This window comes from Tetrao urogallus (genome assembly GCF_951394365.1).
Source record: "Tetrao urogallus genome assembly, chromosome: 7".
Classification (NCBI taxonomy): Eukaryota; Metazoa; Chordata; class Aves; order Galliformes; family Phasianidae; genus Tetrao; species Tetrao urogallus.
Window position 1 is genome coordinate 9,617,888 of NC_136820.1, and position 26,188 is coordinate 9,644,075.

Consider the following 26,188-nt stretch of genomic DNA (forward strand, 5'->3'; position numbering starts at 1 on the left):
GGGAGGCCTGGGGTTTGTTTGCGATGGGCAGCAGCAGGGATGCAGCGCTGCAATCCACGGGCTGCATTTTCCTTCTGGCAGATGAGGGAAGGCTCACAGGGAGAGCCCTGCTGGAGTGCCTCTTTTACCCCACAGTCCCAGGCCCGTGGGGAAGCTTCTTCCATCGAGCAGATGAGGGGATGGGGTTGAGGAGGCGAGATGCTGCCATAAGCCATGGGGTGAGCTTTTGGCCTGAGGAGAGCTCCTGGAACAGCCCGTCAGCTCTGCGAGCTCGGAGGGGAGGCCGTAGGGGTGGCGGGCAGCACTCCTAGCTCGGAAAGGAAAAAATACGGGAGGGAAGAAAACGGGGGAAAAAAAAAAAAAAAGAAAAAAAACAGAAAAGAGCAGCCGAGCCAGCCAGGAGTCGAACCTAGAATCTTCTGATCCGTAGTCAGACGCGTTATCCATTGCGCCACTGGCCCTGCTCGTAAACCACCGTTGCCCAGCAGCAGTTCAGCACATTCTCCGCCCGCGCCGCGTTCCCGCGGGGCGGGGCCATAGGAGGGGCCGCCGGCTGGAAGACAGCCGATTCCGCGGCCCCGCGCCGCCCCACCGAGTCTCCCTGGGGCGTGGCCGACCGCCCCACTCCGCTGCGGCCAATGCCTGCGCGTTTCCTTGGCACGCCCCCCTCTGCCCGGGGTGGCGTCACCGTTCCGCTACGCCCCGGCGGCTCGAGGAGCTCCGCCGGGGCGGGATTAGCGCGGGCGCTCGGCCAATGGCGGGGCCGGCCTCTCGGCCCGCGCCCTCCCGCCGCCTCCCATAGGGCGCGCCCGACCGTTCTCTTGCCCGAGGAGGTTTGTCCCGCGTGAGGCTCCGTCGCCGCAGGCCGGCGGGACGCGTCAGCCCGGCAGGCAGGCGGGGAGCGGCCGGCTGGGAACGGAGCGGGACCGGCGGCGGCCGGAGGGCTACAGATGGCGGCGGCGGGACCGGCGGCGGCGGCGGCGTCCTACGCCAACCTGAAGCTGTGAGTGAGGGCCGGGGGGGGCAGGGAGCGGCTCCGCCACCTGCGTGAGGCGAGGGCGGGGCGGCGGGCGGCTCCCCTCGGCCCGCCCGGGAGGAGGGCGAACCTTTGAACTTTGCGGTCGCGGACCTTCGCTCGGTGCCGCGGTAGCGGTTACGTAACCGGGGCGATGCCGGCCGGGCGGCGCCGAGGCGCTCCCGCCGAGCGGCTGATAGCCGCGGGCCGGCGGCCGTGAGCGCTGCCTGCGGGCGGCCAGAAATGGCTGCGAGGTGCCCTTGTGAGCCCGAGGGCGCTGCCGGCCGCCTGAGCTCCGCGTGTGCTCTGCGAGCTCTGCGCTCAGTGCAGCGCTGTCTGAGAGCGATTCTTAGGCCTGACCTTACGGTTCCATGTAATGGCCGTGTTTGGGATCAGGGCACACGACTCCGTCCTTGGAGACCAGCGCACGCAGTCTACCGTAACGCTGTTGTACGTACAGCAGTCTCTGGGCTTCTCCCCTTGTTGTGGTCCTCTCTGTGTGAGGATGCTGGAGGCGGCTGGTCTCCTGTGTGCAGAAGCCTCGATGCTGACTGAGAACGCTGCCGTGTGGCACGGAGCTCGCTGCTGCTCTTGTTGCTTAATGCTGCTTGACTTTCTCTGAGCTGAACTTGTGATCTTTTTGCCTGCGGAAGAGGGAAGGTGAGTTGTGTGAGCGGCTGCTGTGCATCCTGTGACACACAGACCTTCTTGGCGAGGCTTTTTTTTCTTAAAGTAAAAGCACTTGTCTGGATACGGCCTCGTAAAAAGTCTCTGGGAGGTCAGAGGGCACTGCACGGAGCCCGTGGGCTGTAGTGCGTGCTGCAGGGCCCTGCTGCAAGAGCCAGCTCTGAATGCAGGCCTCTTGCACACTGTGTTGTCACAAGCAGGGACAGGACACAAAGCCTTCATCTTCAGTCAGGTGCAAGCAATGCAGGTTAACATGTTGTTGTCAAGCTTCTCTGCTACCAGTGTAACTATTTGAGTTGCAGCACTGGTTATCGAGCTGGTTAGTAGTGCTGCAGCACTACAGTAGTATACAGCCGGTGCTTTCTGCCTGTCTGCATTGAGAGAGAAGCCCAAAAGTGCATTTTTGTCTTTTGGGTTTTGTTTTCCTTAAGCTGAGCTTTCAGTACTTGGGTAACACCTCTGTAAAGAACTGCTGCGTGCTCCCATTGCTTCGTCTGCCACGATGGAGCTCAGGGCTGTTGATGTAGAAGGGCAATGAGTTACGCAGTAAATTGTCGTCTGAAATGAAATATAACTGGAAATAATTATTAAGAGACAGTGCCTTTAATATGTCACAATTCCTTTTAAAAGATATTTCTGTTGGTTTGGTGGTGGTTTTTCATAAAATCCTGGGATTGTACTCTTTTTTTTTTTTTTTTTTTTTTTTCTTCCCAGCAATTATTTCTCCATGGGAAATGCTCCAGTTCTTGCGCTGTCTGTGCTTGAGGAGTAATATTTATTGTAGGTGTATAATTAGAACACCTGCTCACCTAGAAAATCTGGAATCTCTGGAGTGCTGCAACCATCAGTATGTTAGCACTGTTACTTAACGTGCTGCTGGAGCTGTGTCTTGTTAACATCTTTCCTGTAGCCCACTGCTGACTGCTTTGGTGCTTGAGCACAGCAAATGCATTGCGCAGTGCAGGATGTGCTTTTGGCTTGTTTTATTGCAGAGTTCAGAGGCTGCTCTCAGAAAGCTTCCTGCATTAGAGTAATGTTACGTATTTATGGTGAAATAATCAATCACTGAAGTAAGGGCTTGGCTGTTGAGGTATGGAAGGCTGAAGTGGTATTGAGTGAGGTTCTGTCTTTGGTTCCATCAGGCTGAGATGGCTTCTGTGTCATGCCAAATCTGGATGTAGGAATACTCTTGTCTGTTAGATCAGCCTAATTACGACGTAGGATGCAGCTCTGCCTAGTATTCATGATGTACAACACTGCTTTGTAATAAAAACAGAGTAAGTGAAGCATCACAACATACACAAACCAAAAGAGACATCTCAACTGTCAGTGGAAACAACCCTGTAAGTGGTGTAAGCAAGTGTTGTTATTTTCCTTCTATGTTTCTATTATGGTAAGAATCGATGCTTTTTGTAGTGCAGTCTTGTGACTTGGGTTGGGAAATGAACAGCTGTTGTTTTGATATTGATTTTAGGAAGGAAGAGCAATATCTTCACAAAGTGATTCACAAAGCAGCTGGTAAATACAACAGAGGTGTTTTTTTCCTTGTGAAGGCTGGAGTTGCAGCTCATGGCTTTTGAGGGAGGATGACTTTCTTTGCTCGCTTATCCTGAAGCGCAGGAATATGGTGAACTTGAATTCGGTGAAGAAGGATAGAGAATCTCTTGTAATACAGTTAGCTACTAAGGAAAACAGCAAGTATTGAAACTTTCTCCCTTTAGGGTAATTTCAAGGTATCTTTGTTTTTATAGAAGCTTCCAGGAAGATCTGCAGGTAAACCATTCCTCCTGTGGCACCAAACTTGTTCCCATGCAAACGCATGACTCGGATTCTACTGAAATTGCTTCAGCAACAAGGGCGTGTAATTAAAACTCATCACATCTTAATTGTTCATAGGCAAGCTTGTCCTTTCTCCAGCCTGCATTGAATGACCTCTCATCTGGGCATTAAAAATGCCTCTAGCATCTGAAGCCTACGCTGCAACACAACACAAGGCTGAGCCCAGCTCTGGGGAGGACAGGGACTAATTTGGTTTGAGCCTTTTAGTCATCTTTTACTGTGCTCCTGGAAGTTCTCATCCGTCAGTGCCCAAGGTGATTTTGGAAGTGGCAGTGCTTCAACTGGATAAACTGGAAAACCTGAAGGCTTCATTTCAATGGAGGTTTCACTGAATTGTTGTTTTGCACCTTAAAGGCAAGATTGTTGAAAGTGTTCTGATTGTAGCCTCCGTGCTCCTTTTTTTTTTTTTTTTTTCCCCTTTTGAGTGATTCTTCAGCAACATGAGGTGAAATAATTAAAAAGAACCTTTTATTAAAAAAAAAAAAAAATAAAATAAAATTAAAATTTCCAAGATTTGTTTTCTTTGTATGTCTTCTCAAAGTCTCTTACAGGTGCTTTCCCCTCAGCTTTGAATTGTAAAGATGAAATCAATCCTACAGGATGAATCGTTGTATCTCTTGGCAGCAGTTTGCACACATTTCTAAATTGGGGAAGACTTTCTGAATGTGCTACAAGCCACCCTTAGTAGTACTTGAAATGTGAATTTGATGGCTGCAGTGCGCTGACATCTTTCCTGTTCTTGAATGTAATGAGTTATGCTATCAGTGCCAAATATTTTCATTTATGACTGTTCCTTAGCTATGCTCAGCAATAGTCTCTGACAGCAGTGGTCCTTCTGTAATGCAAAGTAGATGAGAGGAGTTCAGATCTTGGGAGGGTTTGTGCTCTTGAGCTGTGATGGAAGCAAAGTATTTATGCGAAGAGTTGTTGCTGTTTTGGCAGGTTAGAGATAGCAGTGACTGCATAGCCAAGGACAAGGCAGGCTCTGGTGCCAAAAATGAAGGTTGTACAAAAGCAGAATATAGTCTGCTGTGTGGAAGCTGTCAAAAGTGCCTGTGGAGATGATGGCTTAGGCAAAGGAGAAATGAACAGGCACTGTGTAAGAGAGGATGACCAAAAACTGTAGTGGGAGGAATAGTAGAAGCAGGAGCCAAAAGGGGAGCCAGGGTTTCTTCTGATCCGAGTTATTCTCCATCGGCTCTTTGAAGGGATTGAAAAACAGCCAAGGAAAAAAAACTGACAAAAATGTGAAGGAAGGCGAGGTTTGTGTAGGGAGGAACAGCCTGAGAAGATCTGCCATCCAACGAAAAAAACACCGCCCTGGTGCATGGCTGAGTTTTCCAGTTGTTTCCTGGGTCGTTTCTAACTGATTTATCTCCAGTGTGGGATGCTCTCACTGCTTTGAGCGCAGCTTTGTGTTTCCTGGGCCAACATCAGGGACGTGGTGCTTCAGTTCCTGATGCATTAAGAAGTGTTTGACTTCTGTCATTGTATTTTGGCCTCTGAGACTTATGAAGTGACAAAGCTCAAGTTTATGTGAGTTATGTAGTGTACCAATATGAAGGTAAACCCAGCTTTGTGTCTTTAACCTCCAGTGTAATGAAGGAGGGTGGTGTTTAATAAACATGCCATGGATTTTTGAGTAACTGATTTATTTGCTTCTCGTGCACTGGCTGTTAGGAAGTAATCCAATGGGAATGTTATGGTGATTTCTTGCAGCTGAAATGGAGTTCAAAATCGATTGGGCTCTGCCACCTGAACACAGAGCAGAATATAAATAAGGTTAACCTTGTTTAATTTTTTTTCCTCTCCATTCTGTTAAAGGCATATAACACCAGAGAAGTTCTATGTGGAAGCCTGTGATGATGGAGCAGATGATGTGCTGGCTATTGATAGAGTCTCCACAGAAGTCACTCTTACAGGTACTTCCTTCCCAGTGCATCCCAGCATAAGCTGTTTGTCATTCTGTTCTCTTGTTTGAGGTGTTCTCAGGAGATTGTAAAAATCTTATAGTAGTGGTGCTTGTCTGTTTTCAGCAAAACTGTCTCAACAGTAAGAACTGACTAATCCAAATGGACTTGTTGCACCAACCCAAATTCAGGATCAGTCAAGGAGGAGCTGAATGCTGGGCTCCTGCAGCTTTTGCTGAATCAGCTGTGCAGTTGTTTATTTTAGTACTAAGCTTGGATTTTTCATAAAACCTTTAAGAAACAAAAACAAAAGCCAGCAACAACCTCACTGTAAGCTTAGTTCTGTTGTGAATATGGATTCAAGTGTCAGTGCAGGTACTCTTAAGTATGCTGATGGTCAGTTCTTCAGAACATTAACTGGCTTAATATTTCTTTCAGTATGGGATCCCAATGCTTTTAAAAAATAAAAAATAAAAAAAAATAAAGGACTTGCATTAAATGATGACATGAAGTTACAGTGATGTGTGACTTCCCTGTTTTGATGCTTCAGGTGTTGGTATCTCAGTAATATTCTAGCATTTGTCTGTCTGGTATTAATACAAAAGCAGCAACTCCTTTATTCTTTACTAGATATGTTCACACATGAGCACATCAGAACCCATCCCTTTGGTGCTTTTAGTGTTCTAGTGTAGTACCTCCATTTCTCCTTCAAAGCTACCCCTACAAAACTAGATGGCTAGTAGAGGTGACTACCCAAAGTCTTCTGCTAGTCTGCATCAGTTTCCATTACTGACGTTTGATCAGATGAACCTGTGTGGTATTTAAAGCACACAAAGAATGGAGCACTGTCTGTTGTCCAGACTTGAGAGTCTGGGAGAATGCTGAACTGTGTGGGTGTATCTTGTTGTATTGTGTGGAGTTATTTGATGTTTGTTCTGCTATTCTAGAGAAGTGGGTAGAGGAAAGCTTAACATGTTAGCAGTTATAATTGATGTTTGGATGCCTTCTGGATCTTGGTGTGTTTTTTGGAATATTATATTGCTTGCAAGATCTGTGCTTTGGTTGTATTCTGCAGAGAAATGGAGCAGTGTGCTAAAGCTTCTGAGGTGGAAATAAGCTGAGGTTAAGAAGAAGAAATTGAGAATGGCAGTCACAAGCATTTGTGGCTTATTTGTCCTTGGTGTCTTGATAGTTTTAAAACAACAAGCTTCTGGAAGCTGGCAGGAATATATGTTGTTCAGGAGTCTTCTTGCTAAACTATCACCATTGAGCTTAAATGTGTTCAATTGAATGATTCTTTTGATTTAACAGAACACCAGATTAGGTTAGAGTGTTTCTGCATCCCTTCCTTGCCCCCCCAATCCCCTTTCCTGTCCCCTCTCAGGCTTTAGAATTTCATTGCATTCCTTCCAATGCAAGCATAACCTGATTTGTCCAAGAAGCTTTGACAGCGTAGCTCTGATGCATTCACAGAACATTCTGAAATTTACATATACATGTTTGTTTGTTTTTTAGTTAAAAAAGATGTTCCCCCTTCAGCTGTGACAAGACCTATATACGGTATTTTGGGAACAATACGGTTGGTGGCAGGTAAGAAAAAACTGTGCTTATGTAAATTAAGAGAAATATATTGCTAAGGTAACGTTAAAGACAAGAATAGTCTTTGCAGGTCTCTGATGCTGCACTTTCATCTGCGTGATTGGCTTTTCTTTGGGTGTTCGTCTTTTTGCTGGAGTATGGAGGTATCCAAATTCAGTTCATCTTGTATATTCATGACAGTCAAATTTGTAGCTGCTCTAAAGCTAAGGTTGACTGCCAGCTTGATGAGTTTTAAGAACGTATTTCAAACGCATGCAAACAACTTCATCTGCTGTTCTGCTAGATGAAGGTCTCTGTAACTGTTTTCATCTTAGTTGGAGGGCTTGATGTAGTAGTCATGTACTGTGCAGTTTGACTTCAGTGATGCTGATAAATAAATGAGGTGACGAGGTTAGGTAAGTGGGTATGGCTCTGTAGGTAATGATGGTGTACCAGCAACTTAAAAACATGAAGAAAACTCAGCACTGAAAGAAAAAGAATGGACTAGAACAATCCTGCATCTCAGGGATTTATGGGGTAAGGTAAGACTAAGCTGATTTTTCCAAATGTCCCAAATTACTGTGAGATGTCAGTAGTCACTGCCACAAATGAATATGACTCACAAGCCTTAAGCTAAGAAGAGATTGCTATCTTTTGAATTGCAGTTCCTTCTACAGACTAATGTAATCTGAAAAATGATGTAATAATGAGGTGAATGAAAGCCTCCATGCGAATAAAGGATTTAAGTTCAACCGTGCTATGGCGTTCTTCAACTGAAGTATCACTGTTCAGAACAGTGACTTCTGAAAGGATCTTAAACTTTCAAACTTCACCAGCTCACATACCAAGCTAAAATTCTGCATCTTACACAGAGTAATGTAATGGACATCCCTGTCTTAAGTACTTTCATTAGTCCTTGTCTTGAAACTGCACTGCCCCAGTGGCATTTTTCCAAATTGTAGATTTGGTAATAACTTTCTTTCACCTGAGTGTTGCACCAAAGTATGTAGCTTCTTTTAATATCCTTTTTCCTCTTCCCAGCTGAAGCATGGCTCTGTTAGTATGTACCTTGTATTGATTAGTGTTTGGTGAACAGTTGCTAGGCATGTCACTAATATGTGATAACTGTAAATCTGATTCAGTATCCATCAATGAAGCATCTTTAACAGGCATTAATATTTTTGTCTATTACAGTATCGGGGGGGAAAGTGCTGAAATGTTATTTAAAGTGTTTGACATCTGAAACTGAATGTCACCTACTGAAATAGGAAAAGACAGCGTTGTAACTCATGTTGGTGTAAACACACGTATTTATACAGTGCTTTTGTGCATAGCGGTGAACATAATTCTGGTTCTCGTAAGATATCTGGATGCTTGTGACATGCCAACCAAAAGTGATGCTTACACCTAGAGATGCAAGTGTCCTAGAGCCTCAATTATTCCATCAAAATAAATGGTAGAGAATGAGGGCTGAAGAGGTTTTTTTCTTTAAGAAAGAAGGGTGTGTAGGGGAGTGCTACTTGTTCTCTGTCTAGTGCATAGGCTAGATACCTCCAGTAATAATTAACCTGCCCTTAAAAGCGCGTGCGTATCTAGGTACAGTAGTAGAAATACTGCTTGTAACATGAGCTCTTTCTATTTCAGTAAGTTGATTGCTTTTTACTAAGGCATTAATAAAAAAAAGTATTTTGTTTTTGTGCCTCTCTGAGGCCTGCTCATTGGTCTGCTCAGCTGAAGCTTCAGCTACACGTTTAATGGTGATACAATGTGTGAATGATTTTTTTTTTCTGCCAGTATACAGCTTTGTGAAGTCATCTTTATTTGAAAGCAAGATGGCACTGAAATGAAGCTATGTTTTGTTATTGTCCAGCAAATCTAAATTAATTGGTTAGAGCATACCTTCATGATACTTTTTTGCTTGTTATTTATTCAACCAGGAAAGCAGCAAGCTTACCCTTTTAAATTATTAAAACAAAGAAACAAAACCCCTCCTGTTTCATTTATTTTGAACCTAATGGGACAAATATATTTTTGAGTATAACAGGACTAGACCTCTTAGATTCCAAAGCATGGTTTCTTTTGCATGCTTGAACATGATTTGGGAAGCACTGAGCAATTGATTACATTCTACATTGGAAATCTTAAGAATTTAAACCCCCTTTGCTCTGCATCATGACTATGGCTTCTTTTTCCTTGTCTATTCTGTGAATTCCTTACACTTCTTGAGTAGCTCAAGATCTGCTAGTATAGAGATGTGGGTACCTTTGTAAGTGCATTTGTTTCTACTCCAGCTGCTTGCTGCTGTAATGAACAAAGTTCTATCTGGGACTTGAAGAAACCTCACTCTTTCCCATTGATTTCAGTTTTCTGGTATATGGTTATGGACTGATCTTCTTCATATGTATATCTGCTTTACAAAAAATGTTGCTTTTGTCTGATTTACAGGGACATATCTTATTGTAATAACAAAAAAGAAGAAAGTAGGTGAGATTTTCAGTCATGCAATCTGGAAAGCGACAGACTTTGACATCCTCTCCTACAAAAAGACCATGCTGCACTTAACTGATATTCAGGTAGAAGTGGATTGACTGGGGGAAGTGGGGAGGAAATTCTTCTGTTGGTCTCCATTACCACAGAACTGAACTTGATGGAGCTGTGAAAGTTAGTGGACCAGAGTGTGTTGGTTTTTAGTTTGAGTGAGTGGTTTTATTGTTTTATGAATCTCTCTGAACTACATTTTTCTTTCCTCTGGTTGGTTCAGACTACAGTAATAGTTGGGATATTTGGGTTGAAATACATGTAAGTTATGTCATTCAGGATAACCAGCTGATGTTGTACAACATGGAATATCAGTCTCACTGAGCTTGATCCATAAGTTGTGTGCTTTTCTCCTTTCTAGGATGGTACAGTGTGGTAGGATGAAGTTGCCTATGTTGCTGCATGTTCTTGTTCCTGACTATCTATCATCTTTCCCTTTGAGGGCCTTAATGAATGCTTTCCCTGTGCAGTGTACTGCAGAGATGTTTTAGTGCTACGCTTTTGCAGTCTATTAGAAAACAGTCTTCCTGAGCCACTCCATAAAATCACAACTCTCTTCCTCTTATATATTTCTCACAGCTTTACTGTTCTACAGTAAACTGCCTTGCTCACATCTGGCTATCCACCTTGCTTAACCTAAGGAATTACTCAATCATGTGATTACTCAGCAGGGGCAAATTGGTTTTTAGAGGGAGGAAAAGGACAAAGGCTTTTTTTAATATGTGTGTTGTGGATTGATAAAGAGTAGATGAGTTTGTGTAACCGACAGAGCTGGAAGGGAATCTGATGCTCTTTCAGGAAAGGAGTGAGGCTAATTGAAGTTGGAATCAGAACACAGATTAGTAATTGGGGTAATTTTGGCAGTAAAGTTTCTTTTGCAGTCTAAATAGTTTTAGGTAAAGTAGTGATAGCTCTTAAAAATAAGGTATTTTGATGATAATTTTTTTCTCCTTTCTCTTAACAGTTACAGGACAATAAGGTATTTCTATCAATGATTAGTCATGTTTTGAGTGTGGATGGGTTTTACTTCTCAACAACTTATGACCTAACACACACCCTGCAACGATTAGCCAACACCAGCCCAGAGTTCCAGGAGATGAGCCTGTTGGAGAGGGTAAGGATTTCTTGTTGCTTTGTATCTGTCTCTGTTGTCAGTTCTGCATGATGTAAGTATATTTTACTCAGTTTTTTTGGACATCACTTAAATACTATCTGTCTCAAACTTTTTAGGGTGATGTTGATGAGATCAGTGTGCCTACTACTCTCAAGCTTAAACCTTCTACAATGTTTTATAATGAAATGTTAAATCGTAGCAGATGGTGTTAGAGTTTATGATCCTCTTAAGCTGAAAATGTCTTTACTATCTCAGTCATTAAACTAAATGAGTGAAATGGATTTGTGTGTCACTTAGATGTAAGCCTTTATAACTGTGCTTTTATTTCTCTTCCTATTTCTCGATTGCTAAACTCAGTAGCTTGTCAATCCAGTTGTACTGGGGTAGTTCTCTTAAATAAGAAGCTGGCAGTAGGAGGAAAAAGAAGCAACCAGTTAGGTGTGCAAAGTACATTCCATCAACTTAATTTGCTTTTTGGTGTGCTTAGAATAAGAGTGGAAGTAAGTCATGTATTATGCTTTGGTACAGAAGTCTGAGTACTGTGGTGTCCTATCAAAACTGTTGGGGGTTGCAGCTAGCATAGTAGTTCATTCTTCCTTCAGCCTCACAGCTTGTTAGTAGCATGATCTTACGAAAGTATATTCAGCTGTGATGTCAGATTTTGAGATTAAGCAGGTTAGAAGTACTTCAAAATGTCTGTTTCAAATGAATTCAAAAGGAATTTCAGATGGTTTGCCTTTGACTTCAGAAAACCATAAAATGGCTTACATTGGAAGAGATGTTAAAGATTACCTAGTTCTAAACTCTGCCATCAGCATGGCTGCCACCCACTGGATCAGGCTGCCTGGGGTCCCATTCAAACTCACCTTGAATGCATCCAGAGATGGAGCATCCACTGTTCCTCTGGGCAGCCTGTTCCAGTGCATTACCACCCTCTGAGTGAAGAACTTCCTCACAGCATCTAAACTTCCTCTTTTTCATTTCCAAACCATTCTCCTTTGGCCTATCAGACCATATAAAAAGTCAGTCTCCTTCCTGCATGTAAGCTCCCTTCAAGTACTAGAAGCAGTGAGATTTCCCTTGAAGTCTTCTCCAAGCTAACAAGCCCAAATTCTTCCTCCTTTCTTCATAAGAGAGATGTTCCATCTCTTCTTGACCCATTCCAACAGTTCCACATTCTTGTGCTGGGGATACCAGGCCTGGATGCAGTATTCCAGATGTGGCTTCATGAAGGCAAACAATCATCTTCCTTACCCTTCTTCTCAGCAGGGCTGCTCTCCAGGAATTATTCTCCCAGTTTGCACGTATCTGGAATTTCCCTAACTCAAGCGCAACACTTCAGACTTGCCTTTGTTGAACCTCATGAGGTTCCTGTGGGCCCTCTTCTCTAGGCTGTCCAGGTCCCTCTGGATGGCATCCCTTCCTTTTTTTGTATCCCTGCGCTGCTCAGCTTGGTGTCATCTGCACACTTGCTGAGGGTGTGCTTGATCCCTCTGTCATCGATGAAGAAGTTGGAGAGCAACAGACACCTGGAGGCACCACTCATGACCGCCCTCCTCCCAGATGTAAATCTGTTGACTTCAACCCTCTGTCTGTGACCATCCAACCTCTGAAGCTTCTTGGTTACTGAAAATGCCTGCTCTAGGGAAGCAGTTCATTTTCTCTTTTCAAGACTTGAGCAAAACCATGAAAAGCTCACATTTTCCAGTTGATAGCTGGGGACCATTTTTGCATTATCAAATGCTTTTTTGTTGTTTTGAGATACTCTTGTAAGAGAGACTGGTTGCTGACATGAAAAGATTGGTTTGTGCTAAAACTGGCATCCTACAAGGTTGTTTGTAAGGCAAAGCACAGTATATAAATAATAATATAATAATAAGTAGAGTTTGAAGTAAATACAAATGTTAGCTAAAACCATTTAAATGTAATTTCATATTCATTATTATAATATAGTGACTTAGTCAAAGAATGGTGGCAATTTTAAGCATTTCAGTTTTTTTTTCCAGAGAAGTCTAGTGGGTAGCTGGTGTGGATTTCTTTGTTGCTGTTTAGTAGTTTTAGCAGAATGAAACAACCCCAAAATAAGGTCACCAATCCATCATGGTTTTTTTTTTTTTTTTTTTTTTTGTGGTAGTTCCAGTCCTACTTGCTGTATTGTCCAACAGAAATAGGTTGTTTATCCTTTTTCTCACACTGAGGTTGAATTATCCTTGTCCTTGCTGACGCATTGTCTTGTATGCCTCATCTTAGAGTTGAAATCTGTGTCATCTCCCTAGAGCCTGCACTGTTCTGCAGCAAATGTCACTTTGATGACTAATCTGGTAGCTTTTTAGAAAGTGTTCAGCAACCTGGCCAAGATGCTTTTGAGGTGAGCTGTGAACAGGAGAAACATGGAGTTGAGGATCATTTATGTGGCTGGAAGTAAATTCTTTCCTGTATAACTACAACTGTTGTTTAACTTTTGGTTCTCTGAGTTGTTGATCATTGCATACGGCCTCCTTACACACTTACCTTCTGCCCATTTGAGCAGTCTTGCACTGCTATTGCTATCAGTGTTTTGGATAATCTCTTTGAGCCCTGTTTATGTAATACAAACTCTTGAATGTTCTTCTCATACCTCAGCTGAATTGTTAATGGTTTAGCATACCTGAAGTGTCTGGCAACCTCTTCAGATCAGATAATTCTTCTTTTAACAGTTTTATCTAGAATTCTAATTGAAGATCTATTAATGGTACTGGTGAACAAAGGGCGTTCCACCTCCGTATACACTTACCCACCTAAATTTGCATAATGCATGGCTTCCAAACCAAATTGCCCTTATGTTCAATTAAACTGAACTGAGAGTTTGTGAAAGCGTGGCTTTGTTGTTTTGTTTTTTTTTTTTTTGCTGCAGGCAGATCCACGGTTTGTATGGAATGGGCATCTTCTTAGAGAATTTGCTGCTCAACCAGAGGTAAACATTTTATAATCATTATATTGATACAGAATGAATTTACTCTTAATAAAATTATACAGCATTCTCTTCTTTCATACAGCTGGGATCTAAGGTAGCTTGGCTATTTGTCTTTTAGTTCAGTACAGTGACAGTCTACTTTCAAACGTCCAATGTTATGTCATTATCCTCAGTATTCAGTATTGGAAGTGTCTGCATTTGCAGAGATCATGCTTGTGTCACCTGAAGGAGAACTTAGACTGCACAGCATGTACTTAAACTTTTTAGAATGTAACTACTTATTTATCGTTAGGTGTAAGAAAGGTTCAGCACAGTACTCTAAGGCTGGCTAGCATCTTTCTCAGTGGGTGCAGTTTAAACTGTTTGCCTGGTGAGCGGGTTGTAAATCTGAAACTTGAGTAAGACTAACACTTCATATTCTTTCAGTTTAACTGAAGATTGGCAGAAAGTAACATTTGAATTCATTTAGTGCAGTAAATACAAGTGCCTGACTATGAGCTGTGCCTGTAGTGCGTACATCAGTGGCCAGACTTAGAGATTTGAGAAGTACATGAAACCTACTAGATTGTCTACACTACAGCAACCTTTTCTTTATCAGTACTTGCCATTTATCCAGGTGAATGATGTGCTGCTTCTGTTTCTGGCTCAGTATCCTGTGGAGTTGTGCTTTTATGTTAAGCACTGTTTGAAAAGGCTGGATTATGCTCTGCTTCTGGACTGTGAAGATAGGTAGTAGCACAGGGTTGTTGTGTGTATTCCAGAGACATATGACTGAGTAGATGCTTTAGAAGGTGCTATGCAAACAAAGCTGGGGAAATCAGAGAACCTGTGTTGGGAAGAGCAAAGAAAGCCGAGTGGCTGGTTGGTGAAAACAGAAGGAGAAGGCAAAACAGAGTTGAAGGTGGAGATAACCAACATGAGGGGAAGCATGACCTAATACTGACTACAGGTGGCTTCCTACAGTAACAGTTACAGGTAATGAGATATTACCTGACTTCTAGTACTGGAAGACTTCAACTTTAAATTTTGTTGAAAATCCAAGTGACTCTGGAGTGAGGGGGTAGGAGAAATCCTGGAACAGGCATTTCAAGTGTTAGTCTCAAAGAATTCTCTCTTACAGAAGTTTTATGTATGGTAAGGGTTGGAGTGCTGCTGTTTTCTTCAAATTTTGTTCTCTCTGAAGGAATTACTGCATCCTAAAGAAAAAGTAATGAATATCAAGCGCATAGAACTATATTTAAAAACATTTAGAGAAACCATTATTAGTTACCATTTTTTGTCTGATATTGTTTATTAATTCTAAATGCATTGTGTGGCTTCCTTGTTTGTTTCAGATCCATAGATTTGCTACACCGGTGATGCATGGATGTATCCTTTTGTGCTGTAAACACCAGTACTGAATCCAGTAGTCTGTGGCAAAATGACTGCTGCGTGGGTTGCTGCATTGGCTATGTTGGTAATGTAACATTAGAATTAATGGTATTTTGTTCTGATATGAACTCTACAGGTTTGATAGCCCATTATTTGTTAACTTGTATGAATATTCTACTTTGAAGACTTGGTGTAATTGATTTTTACAGGCATGATTTAGCTAACTGCTTTTCAAGGAAGTAAAGGTTAGGTTGAATGTAGCAAATTCTTACATCAACCTTAGCACTTCTTACTTTGTTATAAGAACACCTTCAGCTAGCATTTCCTTTGAGTTTAAAATAAGGGAGAGTGGTTTTGATTTGGAGGAATGCTTGTGAATCTTCCTGGTGGTGGAAAAAAAGATGAGGAGTTCTGCTAAAGGCTCCTGGAGCAATTCTCCTAGCCGGTTGCTTTCCCTGCACATGCATGTAGGGTTAACAGCCTTTCTAGCAAATCAGTCTTGAGTGTGGGGGTTTTTTCTTTTGTGAGAAGGAGAAAATTTAATCTTGTAAGTAGGCCTAACGCTCTCTGGCAGCAATATTCTTCATGCAGTGTGTGATCAACAGCAAGTCCCAGGTTCTGACTTGGCAGTACAAAAAGGAGTGGCTAAGACTGAAGAATAACTTAGGCAGCATTCTGTTGCCAACATTGCTCTGATGTGCGCAGAGAATGGCTTCCAGACAGTATCAGTTGTTCTGGTAGGACTGTTAGCAGTTGGCAGATCTCCAGTTCTTCTTTCCTGTGCCTTCATTTAATGGAAAATGTTGTGGGAGTAGGTGGAGAGTCAAGGGAAGATAGCAAAAGGGAACTGTCAAAACAGCGCAGCCCATATCCTGCCTCTGCCAGGTGCTGGGTGGAAGAATCTGGATAGATTGCAATTAGCAATTGGCAGACTGCAGCTAACCTTCCTCTGTCCTATTTTTATTATATAAACAATTAGCATGAATTGTATGCAGTGCTGTAATTCTAACGTTAACCAAGAATTCAAAGAAACTTTTTTGTGTGTGTGTGATTAAAATGATAGAAAAAGCCCGAAGCAGAACTGTCATAGTCTCACTACAGGCTAATTCATTAAGCTCAGATCTTCTTCCACAGAAACCTATGTATATTTTGTTCAGCATCTTGAGTGGGGTTCTAGTCTTGCAGCGATGAGAGATAGTAGACTTACCTGGGTAATGAAGACTTTAATCAACTGATAATGTTGTATGACTTTAATGTTTTAGACTTGCTAACTTTAATGTTGTAGACTTGCTACTGCCCCCTCCTCCTCTTCAGCCTGCCCTCCTCCAAAAAGAAAACATTGCACCCACCAAGAACACTCAGTTATGTCTTTTCCTCTTAAGTATATGTGACAAGTTGCCAACAACAATGAGCCAGTTATTGTGTTACAATTCTGGAATAAAGTGCTTTGGAAGAAGTTAATGCTCCAACGTCCAACGATTTATGTTATCCTCAGGTTCTATTCCTGAGGATTCTATTCTATTCTTTCAATACAGTATGCCACTGCTGCAGCTTGTAAAAATTGCTAATTTTGGTCCTATGAATATTCTCGAGTTATGTTTTGGTTGTTAATGACAGAGGAAGAAAGCCTTTGAATCTACCTGGAGAAATCATTCATGAGGAATGCTGGTCTATTTTAGACTGCATAAATTGCTCTAATCCAAACAATGGGCATTATAAGCAGCACAGATCAAGAATCCAAACTTGGAAGTATTTGTTAATGTCCTGTTCAATTCTTGCTTAAACTTAGTCACAGGTTATGGTGCATTTGCCACTGTGAGTGTCTAGCCCAAGCAGAAAAGCATGCTTCCATAAGAAGTTCGTACTGAAGGCTTGATATGCGTTCTCGTTTTTATGTGTGGATTTGAAAGCCAGTCTACATCTGTGATAGTTCTGAAATCTGTAGATGTGATGTGTGTTGTACTCACACATGCAAGGCTTCCATAGCTGAAGTACACTTCTTAAAGACTTCAAGAAAGTTTTGGAGTGTCCTTTTCATTGAAAGCAGCACGGGCAAGAAGCAGTAAGACTGCTGTATCCGTTAGTTCATGGCTTAACAGGGTAACAGCTGTGGACTGCAGAAAACAGTTCATTTAATGATATGTGTGGAACAGTAAGGCTAGATAATCTTCTGTAGTGTCCCACTTCCTAAAAACTATAGCAGTTCTAATGCACGTTCATCAGTGCATCCCCTCTATCTTGTCTTTTGAGATGCATATACTGATAGAGAAAAGGTACTTTCTCTTAAGTTTAGTGTCTGTTTCTGAGCAGGAAATGTTTACAGCTTTCTTTGGATGTTATCTTTTGGTTCCTTCACTTTGGCTGCTGGCTGATATGTAAGAAAAGTTTGGCTTTTTTTCCTTATTGTTATTCATCAGTTATCTCTATGCACTCTTGTTCTATTAATGGCAAGTGTTTTGACTGGCTGCTTGTTTCCAGAAGAAGCTGTTTCAGAGCTGGTGTACGCTATTATGTAAGAGGTAAAATAGCAAATGGATTTACTTAAACATAATGCACATTCAATCTATACGCGTCTTTCTTTTAAAGCATCTGCTGTTCAGTGACTCAAATGCAGAATGCATGTAATTGTAGCTTATATCAAAAGTACCTTGCTCCAAAAAATACGCCGGTAACCCCGTGTGATGAAGTTCTCCTTTATTCCTGCTAGAGATTTCTGCGGAAGCTCTGCAGGGAGTTTTACTGCTTTCCCATTTAGATGGGGCAGCACTTGCATTTAACCTCTTCCTGGCCTAGCAGTAAACTAAGCACTGGTGGTGCCAGCTGTGGAGCCCTGAGTAGTGGTGTTCTCCAATTATTAAAGGTCAAAAACTAGAAGAGGAAATGGCTTTAAAGTACTGCTTGTTCTGTGTGAGTCTCAATAATACATGCTTTTAAAGAAATAAGTCAGTTTCTGCAGTACCTTTGCTACTGAATTGTAGTTATTAGTGTCAAAGCAGTGGCTTTATTTTCTATTCAGCTACTCAGTTTCTAGGACTGTAATCAGGACTATAATTCACAACATGTGATAAGCACAACTGTGGTTCTTCAGTAACTACACTTGATAGAGATCATATTAAAGGTCTGCCAGAGGCATTTTTAATTTGCCATCTTGAGGCAGTTTTGGGGTTTTCATGCTTACTTTGAGGGCTTGGAAGTTGAGGGTGGAAAGTCTCTTGATACCTTGTTGCTGTTCTGCTGTGCCCTGAGCTCTTTACAAGGTCTTTGTCCTGCTTAGGTATCGATTCAGAGGGGCACGCAGCTAACTTTGTTGAAACAGAACAAATTGTGCATTACAAGGGGAGCAAAGCATCATTTGTTCAGGTAAGGTCAGTGTAACAAGCTGCTGACTGGCTTAAGACATGTGTTGATAAATCTGTCTGTATTACAATATACAGCATATGTGCATTTTAAAAAATGCGTGTCAGCCAAACCATTCTGATTTACAGACTCACTTGCCATTTGAAAGCAAGTTTTGTTGTTTAAAACCGTTATGTTCTTTTTTCAGACCCGCGGATCAATTCCTTTTTTCTGGTCTCAGAGACCAAACCTCAAGTATAAACCAAAGCCGCAGATCAGCAAGTCAGTAAATCATGTATGTGAGTGTTTGTCTTGGGGTTCTAATGCGTTTCTGGGCTTGTGTAGATGGATAGTGTGACAGACTGGAATCAGAAGAATAAAAGTCAGCAATATTGGATAGAGGATCTTTGAGTAGCGGTGAAAAGTCTTGTGTTCTATGGAAGACGTCCAGTACCTGAAAAAGAACACCTAGGGTGAATGAGGGTAGTGTTTTCTCTTTGGTTCTTGTTCTAGTAGATGGAAAATACTTATCTATAGCTTGTTTAAGGAGAGCTGAATGGGGGGGAGCAAGGAGGAAGAGAAAATGTGTGTGGGGGAGTGAAAATCAAGTGTGTAAACACAGTAGAGAACAACAAACACTGCTATAAAACTGTGTATGCTGTATCACTGAAAATTGTGGAGGTTTCTTGTAGATCAGATCTTAAATCTGTCATTGCATTTCCTTTCTTTTCTAGATGGATGGCTTCCAAAGACATTTTGACTCACAAATAATCAGCTATGGAAAGCAGATGATTGTTAACTTGGTATGCTTTCCCTTGTTCTTCTTGAGAAAGCTGCTCTTCTTTCAAGCAGGTTTACAAATAATGCTGTCTTTTCCTTTCTTTCCAGGTTAACCAAAAGGGTTCTGAGCTGCCTCTGGAGCAGACATTTGCAAAAATGGTGAACAGCATGGCAAATGGAATGGTCAGGTACATGTGATACTTCCTTGAGTTGGAAAACTGAGCATTGCCTCTGAGGCAGTGATCATGCTTTCAAGGCCTTTATTAAATAGCTGATTTGTTGATGTTTTGTTTGTATGAACCATTTATGGACCATTGCCTCTACCTCAGCTTTTATGCACAGGTGAGGCTGAAGGTGGGACAAATAGGACAAAGGAGGAAGTCAAAAGGTTATGGTAATGACACAGGTGAAATCAGGTGCATTTCTTTTGTGTGCTTTCTGGAGAAAATATACTAGCTGGAACTCAGAATGAATAGCTAGTGCTCTCTCAGGCTAATGGTGTCTTGTAACGAAATGTAAATGAGGTCGCCATGCATAGCAAGGGAGCAGCCACAGAAAGATTACAGAGCACTGACAAGATGCACAGGTGTAAATTCTGTCACTGCTTGTTTTATGGATGTGTGGATCTTTGAGAGCTTCACTGCAGTAAGTATTCTAAAAAGGTGGTTCTTCCTCTGAACAGATACATAGCGTTTGACTTCCATAAGGAGTGCAGTCGGATGAGATGGGATCGGCTGCAGATTTTACTGGATCAACTAGCAGAACAGCAAGACGAGTTTAGGTAAGACTTGGTGGTTCTCTTAATTAAGAATCAAAATAAGACTGCTTTCTCACAGTTTCTATTGTTATAAGGCACATTAAAACAGACTTGTAAAGCTTGTAAATGCATCATATTCTTATACATGCTGTTAGTACTTCCATATCTCTTCTCTCTTTCTAATACCAAGTGCAAGGATGGAGATCAGTTAGGATGTAAGATACAGAGCCCACTTCATGTCCCAGTGAAGTGGTTCAGAAAATCACAGCAGCCCTGTGTTGTGCCTTGAGAAGTGTCTTTGGGTAAACAATTTGAAGAAATCAGTATGCATGCAACTGTGAAGTTATAAAAAGCTGTCTCGTTTGGTGGTATCTTTCTACCCAAGGGTAATTCCATATGTTGATAGCAAGCTGTTCTGCTACATGGTGTCATGCTCTCCTGGCCCCACGCTTGTTCTTTGTGATTTACATTCCTGCACACTGTTTGTGTTTTGCATTAGTCCTGATTGTTATACCTTGCTACTACCTAACAAGGCTAGTCTAATTTTACATGACTAAAAATAAAATCTAGTTCCTTGTGGATTAAGCATCCACATCAACTTAGTCTGTGTTTGCTCCCATGAGCATGTTGTTTTATGCACATCTTGATCTTTGCCACTTACAGATGTGCAGATTGATAGGGTCACTGTTTACTTTGTTCTGTTTTTCTGGTTACTTCCTTTTGTCGTTAAGGCCTTGTGCCAACTGGTTTAGTTTGTGCTTCAGGGGTGCTGCAGAACTGGCAGCAATTCAGTTGAGCCAAAAAAGGATGATGAGCTGCAGATTAGAAGAGGAGTTGATCTCTTGCCTGGAATGAAGACTGTCAGAGTAGTATGAATTAGTCATATGATAGCCAGTACAGTCTCCTCACCACCAAAAGAAAGCCCCAAAGCCTTCTAAAATGCAAAAAGATAAATCAACTTCAGAGCACTTGGGAGAACGGGAAATACACGGGTAGGCTTTTTATTCAGCAAGAATCCTTCATTAGAGTGAATGCTGAGAATTGTATCATATGGTTCTTTTGTCAGCCTCCAATGGCAGCTGACAATAAGCAAGTTTCCTTGAAACGAAGGAAGGAAGCAATGTGTCTATAAAAATGAGACACAGAAAATAAGGCTCTTTCTCAAGATGAGGTCATTTCTATCATGCCATGTTTTATTTCACTTTGAGTGACCTCTGTTACCATTTAAACAGGAAAATGAGTTCCGATGCACTTAAATTCTTGCACCCTTGTGAGAGGCAAACAACTCTTCTGCAGATTGAATCCTGTTGTGACAAATCTGACAGAATGCTTGTTCTTCTCTTGTTTTTTAAAACATTATTTCTTTTTTTTTAAGCAGCTGCAGGGGATATATCACTTAATCTGTCATTGACCAGAAGTGTCTGCTCCTCATCTACGCTGATTATCCTAATACCAATTCTAGGCAAAACTTGGGAGAAAGGTGGAAAGTGGGGATTTCATAGGTGTAAACTCTACTTTAATCATTCAACATGGAAAGCAGTTTAACAAAACTAGTTCTCCAAGAATTACCAAGCCAGATCTTGTCAACACAAGGCTGATCAAAGTAAAAATATGCTTTTGTGTCAGGCTTTTGGTATTTTTTTGTACTGCATGCATCTTTAGTTGATTGTTGTCTTAAAATGCTGTACAGTAACAGTGGATCGTACACTAGTCCAAATTCAGAGTTCATAATTAAGTGAAGGAGTAACTTAATCTACAGAATGTGATTTGTGAATCTTTCGGCAACTGGAAGTTTAATTCTATGGTAGGACAAGTCCCAGCCATGCATCCAACTGATCATTTGATTTGTGTATTTGTTTTATCAGCTCAGTTATTAGAATATGTTCATCCAATCCAGTATTGAAAAGGAGCTTTTTTAATGCCAATTAAGTGGCGAAGAAAAAACCTGTATGGTTTAGTTGGTTAAAAAGGTTGGGGTGATTCAAATGTGTAGTTGTTGGGGGGAAGGGATGTTCCTGCAGATGTCTGTATGATGGAGAGGAGGAGTATGAGCACTGCTGGGAGCAGACTTTTGGTAGTTGCCTTAAAAATTTGAACGACTTTCTGGAAGAAGTGTTCCTCGCAGTTTACTGTGTCATGATGACTGGATTGAGGCTGGTAATCAGGTATACAGACCCAGAGCTGGTTACTTTAATATTTATGCTTTCCTAATGATTGTGGTAATTGTGGACATAAAGGAACATACAACTTCAGTCACTGTTGTTGCACCAGTAGCTGCTCTTCCATTGGCCTATAGCTCAATACTGCTGAATGACAGTGAGTACTGCCCGAAGATTTACACATGTTCATGTATTGATACTGCTTTTCATCATGGGAGGAGAAGAATGCAGGGTGGTATCACATGTCAAAAGGCACAGCTAACAATTCTTCACGTGCTCTGGAAACTGTATTTTGGCTGCTGGAATATTTACTTGTTCCAATGCACCTAGCTATTTATACATTGTATGTTTTAGTTATTTTCTAGTTGATTCGGAGGGTAAAATCGTGACTCAGCAGGAAGGAATATTCCGCAGTAACTGTATGGACTGCCTGGATAGGACAAATGTGATTCAGAGCTTGTTAGCACGCCGATCTCTTCAAGCCCAGCTTCAGGTAAATACTTAGTTCTTTTTTGACAAGCTCTTAAGAGGAGAAAGGAATTCTACTTGAAACTGAAATGCAATGAAATCCTAAAGAGCTTATATACTTGAGTTACTGTAACATTTACTGTGAAAAGCACTGACTGGATTCTAGTTTACTGCACACAGATTTTTCTGAAAGCAAATCCTAGTATCTCTGATGTATTTCTAGCTTGCTTCCATCTGCTTTGTTTCAGAGGCTAGGTGTCTTGCATGTTGGACAGAGAATTGAGGAGCAAGCAGACTTTGAGAAAATCTACAAAAATGGTATGCTGCTCATAAAGCTTAAAAAAATACCAAAAAACAACCACTAACTAAATCACTTTTCCAAGCAGTACATAACTTCCTTAACATTCTCAATGTTTTCCTGTTTACAGCATGGGCTGATAATGCTAATGCTTGTGCCAAACAGTATGCTGGGACTGGTGCCTTAAAGACAGATTACACAAGGCAAGTCTGCCTTTCTTGTAAAGGTCTTCTGGGTTTTTGTGTATGTCTGGGGCTTCCTTTAGGTCTTCACATCCAAAAAGATCATTAACTTGGGATGTAGGCTATTAATGAACTTTGTGGTGTTTTGATTCAATTGGTAAAATGGTGAGACTGGAATCTACAGAAGAATGCTATTCTTTGTGTGTGTGTGAAAGGAGAAAAGGCAATCTAGAAATAGAAACAAGAAAAGCACATCTTCAAGGTACATTTGTATCATAGGATGGAGAGAAGTGTAATTCTGTTTTCCAATAACTTGTAACAAGTGTGTGTGGTAATAATGTAGAGGCAGCACTAGGTAACTGTCTGTATGTGCACTCATTAAATAGAATGCGTTTGAACAGTGGAAGGACTGCATCTAAAACTTGTCCTGAATGCACAAGTATGTAATAAATATTTGAAATTTCTTTTTCAGAACTGGGAAGAGGACTCAGTGGGGCTTAATAATGGATGGCTGGAACTCATTAATACGTTACTACAAAAATAACTTTTCTGATGGATTTAGACAAGTAAGTTATGCTCTTAACTGTGGGAAAATGTATTTGATAAATACTGCTGTACATTTCAACTTCTGCTCTGTTTCTCTCTCAGGATGCTATTGATCTCTTTCTGGGAAATTATTCAGTGGATGAAGTAGAATCTGCTAGTCCTCTACATGTCAAGAAAGACTGGAAGTTCTTAGCTGTGAGTATGGAGACTTCAATTCATGTTTTTCCAAACATGAAACCTTTTAGTCACTTGCATTAATAAAACTAAGTAGAAATTGTCTACTTAGTAATTGAGTGTCCCTATAATGTGGCTGTGTTTCTGTGATGCCTGCTTGTGGGACTAAACACAGACCGTTCCTTTGACAGAAAGCGGAGTGTCCTTGAGGTATTGAAAGAACTGCTGCTTGCTTTTTTAAAATCTGCTTCAGATGGGAAGGGAGAAATCCTACCAGTCACCATCAATGACTTTCATTCTGCAGAAGAAGCTTGTGAAAATCTTTTCTCATGCTTTATGCAGAGGCATAGACTGTAACATGAGGAAAACTTTTCTGCCTTTTTCTCTTCTTTCCCTTCTCTATAGCAAAATGGGACTTGGGGACACGAGGGGTTTAAGTGGTAGCTGGTGTACTTTTTTTTTTAAAGGAAAAATGTCCTTTACATCACATCTCTTCTAATATATAGAAGATAAATTTTAATTCTGAATGTCACTATTATTGAGCACTATTTGGAACAATCCAAAATTTTACAGTTGCACCTGACAACTCAAAGCAACTTGATGGCAAAGCAAGTAAATAGCTTTGCAGCCTTAGATTCAAGGAATTTAAGGAATGTATGTGCTATTGCATCATTTAACTAACCTTTTTCTTTTCCCAGTTGCCTATTATTATGGTGGTTGCTTTCTCCATGTGCATCATTTGTTTGCTAATGGCTGGTAAGTCACAATTAATTGCCCCCAAACTTTATTCTGACTGAGTAGATTTTTTTTTTTTTTTTCTCCACAAAAGCAGACCAGAAAGGTGAGATACAGACATAAGCTTGAGGTGATGAATGTCTCCTCTAATCTAAATCTGTGCTAGGAATAAAAAAGGCTTTCTTCTTTTTTCCTTAAATTTCCGAGTGTTTGTGCCAATAAAGTTCTTGCATCTGTGACCTCCATAGCCATCTGCTTAAAGTACACAAACAACTGTGTGGCAGACAGTGCTAGTTTACAAATAAGTGACTTTGACTTGTCACCTTCTAGGTAAGGAAATAGAAAATGGTATAAGAAAAGCCTCAGTGCCTGTGAAGCGCTCTTAACTTCATTTGATATCTGTGGGAGGGCTTGAAATGTTTTGTTATTGTACATAGATTGTCTGATCGTTGGAGATGAACTAGAGTGTTTGTCTGACTTTGGCAGGTGATACATGGACTGAGACACTGGCCTATGTGCTTTTCTGGGGAACTGCAAGCTTTGGAACTTTTGCCATCATCCTTTACAATGGCAAGGATTTTGTAGATGCACCCAAGCTGGTCCAGAAAGAGAAGATGGACTGAATTTGTGTGTGTGGAAAGCGGCTTGGTACTGAGGATTCCTCAAGCCACACTTGGAGTCTCTACTGACCTGCTTTCCACACTAAATAGTGGTCTTATGGACATTCTTCATTGGCAGCGCTGGAGGGGGAGAGAAACAGTCTCAGTTGCAATGGTCTTTGGAATATTGCATTAGTGAAGGGCCTCCACCCACTTTACTGAGAATTCAATGGTTAAGGGCAGCTTTTCGGTTTCTGGAATGCTGTAGAGTGTAAAGTGAATGGCTTAAGCTCATTGTCTGTGTGTGCAGTTCTGACTGAACTTCGGTTGGCAGGAGAGAGCTCTGCTGTTCATGTGTCAAAATACCCGGATGTTAAAGCGGTAATAAGAGCTTCTAATTGTGTTCTCTGACCAAATAAGGCTTCATAACAACAGAAAGTCTTGTTCCAAGGCTCGTAGCTGGATTGCTTTTGCTGTGGTAAGGTCCAAGTCCTTCATGCATATTTGTGTGGGGGGTTTTTTCACTAAATATTCAGGATTTTTTGAATCCTAGCGCTCATCCAGAATGACCTTTTTGTCCTGTGTTGTCTATGACCGATGCAATATTCTACTAATCATTGTTTGAGTGAGAGTTGTAATTGGATGCTCCTGAAGTTGCAAACGTCTTGCACTGTTTCAGTACTGCAGTCTCCAGATGATGATTCATTAGTTAGCTCATGAAAATACTTCTTTCTTTTTTTCTAAGGATGTAAATGAAATCAAAGAATGTAAAACTCCTTGCGGGGTTTATCAAACCCTCCTTATGCTAAAGGCCCAAAGTACTCCATCACTTCAAGAATGGTCGCAATGCAAAAGGTGAACTTGGTATTGTTTTCCTAATCAGCTGCCTCTGTTCTTTTTGTTCTTGTTGTTGGAATAATTTACAAAAAAAGGAGTATGAATCGGAGGAGGAAATATCACCCTAATGCCATGTTGCACTTGGGAGCAGCTTCTTGCTTTTCATGCATGATGATGTAACACACTTTAAAGGAAAAAAGTTTTTTAAAGCTACAAAATAACATGTGCTGGTTAACAATAAATGTGTGTCTTTAAATTTAGTGCTTCCAAGCTGTATAAAAATAAGTAATCCTACTCGAGGACCAATTTTAA

The 26,188-nt window shown here is 41.3% G+C and overlaps 1 protein-coding gene across 1 annotated transcript; it reads left to right on the plus strand.

The window, feature by feature from the left end:
• Positions 1–950: 950 nt before the first annotated feature.
• On the plus strand, positions 951–25,063 carry SACM1L (SAC1 like phosphatidylinositide phosphatase; the record flags this gene model as incomplete). Its single annotated transcript, XM_079538039.1, has 20 exons — positions 951–1,003; positions 5,366–5,463; positions 6,967–7,041; positions 9,475–9,602; positions 10,532–10,681; positions 13,575–13,634; positions 14,969–15,002; positions 17,423–17,524; positions 18,280–18,365; positions 18,550–18,636; positions 19,076–19,144; positions 19,230–19,309; positions 19,804–19,902; positions 22,392–22,530; positions 22,754–22,823; positions 22,934–23,006; positions 23,458–23,551; positions 23,634–23,726; positions 24,404–24,461; positions 24,927–25,063. The coding sequence occupies 20 exons, from the start codon at positions 951–953 to the stop codon at positions 25,061–25,063; spliced, it is 1,785 nt and encodes a 594-aa protein (XP_079394165.1).
• Positions 25,064–26,188: the final 1,125 nt, after the last annotated feature.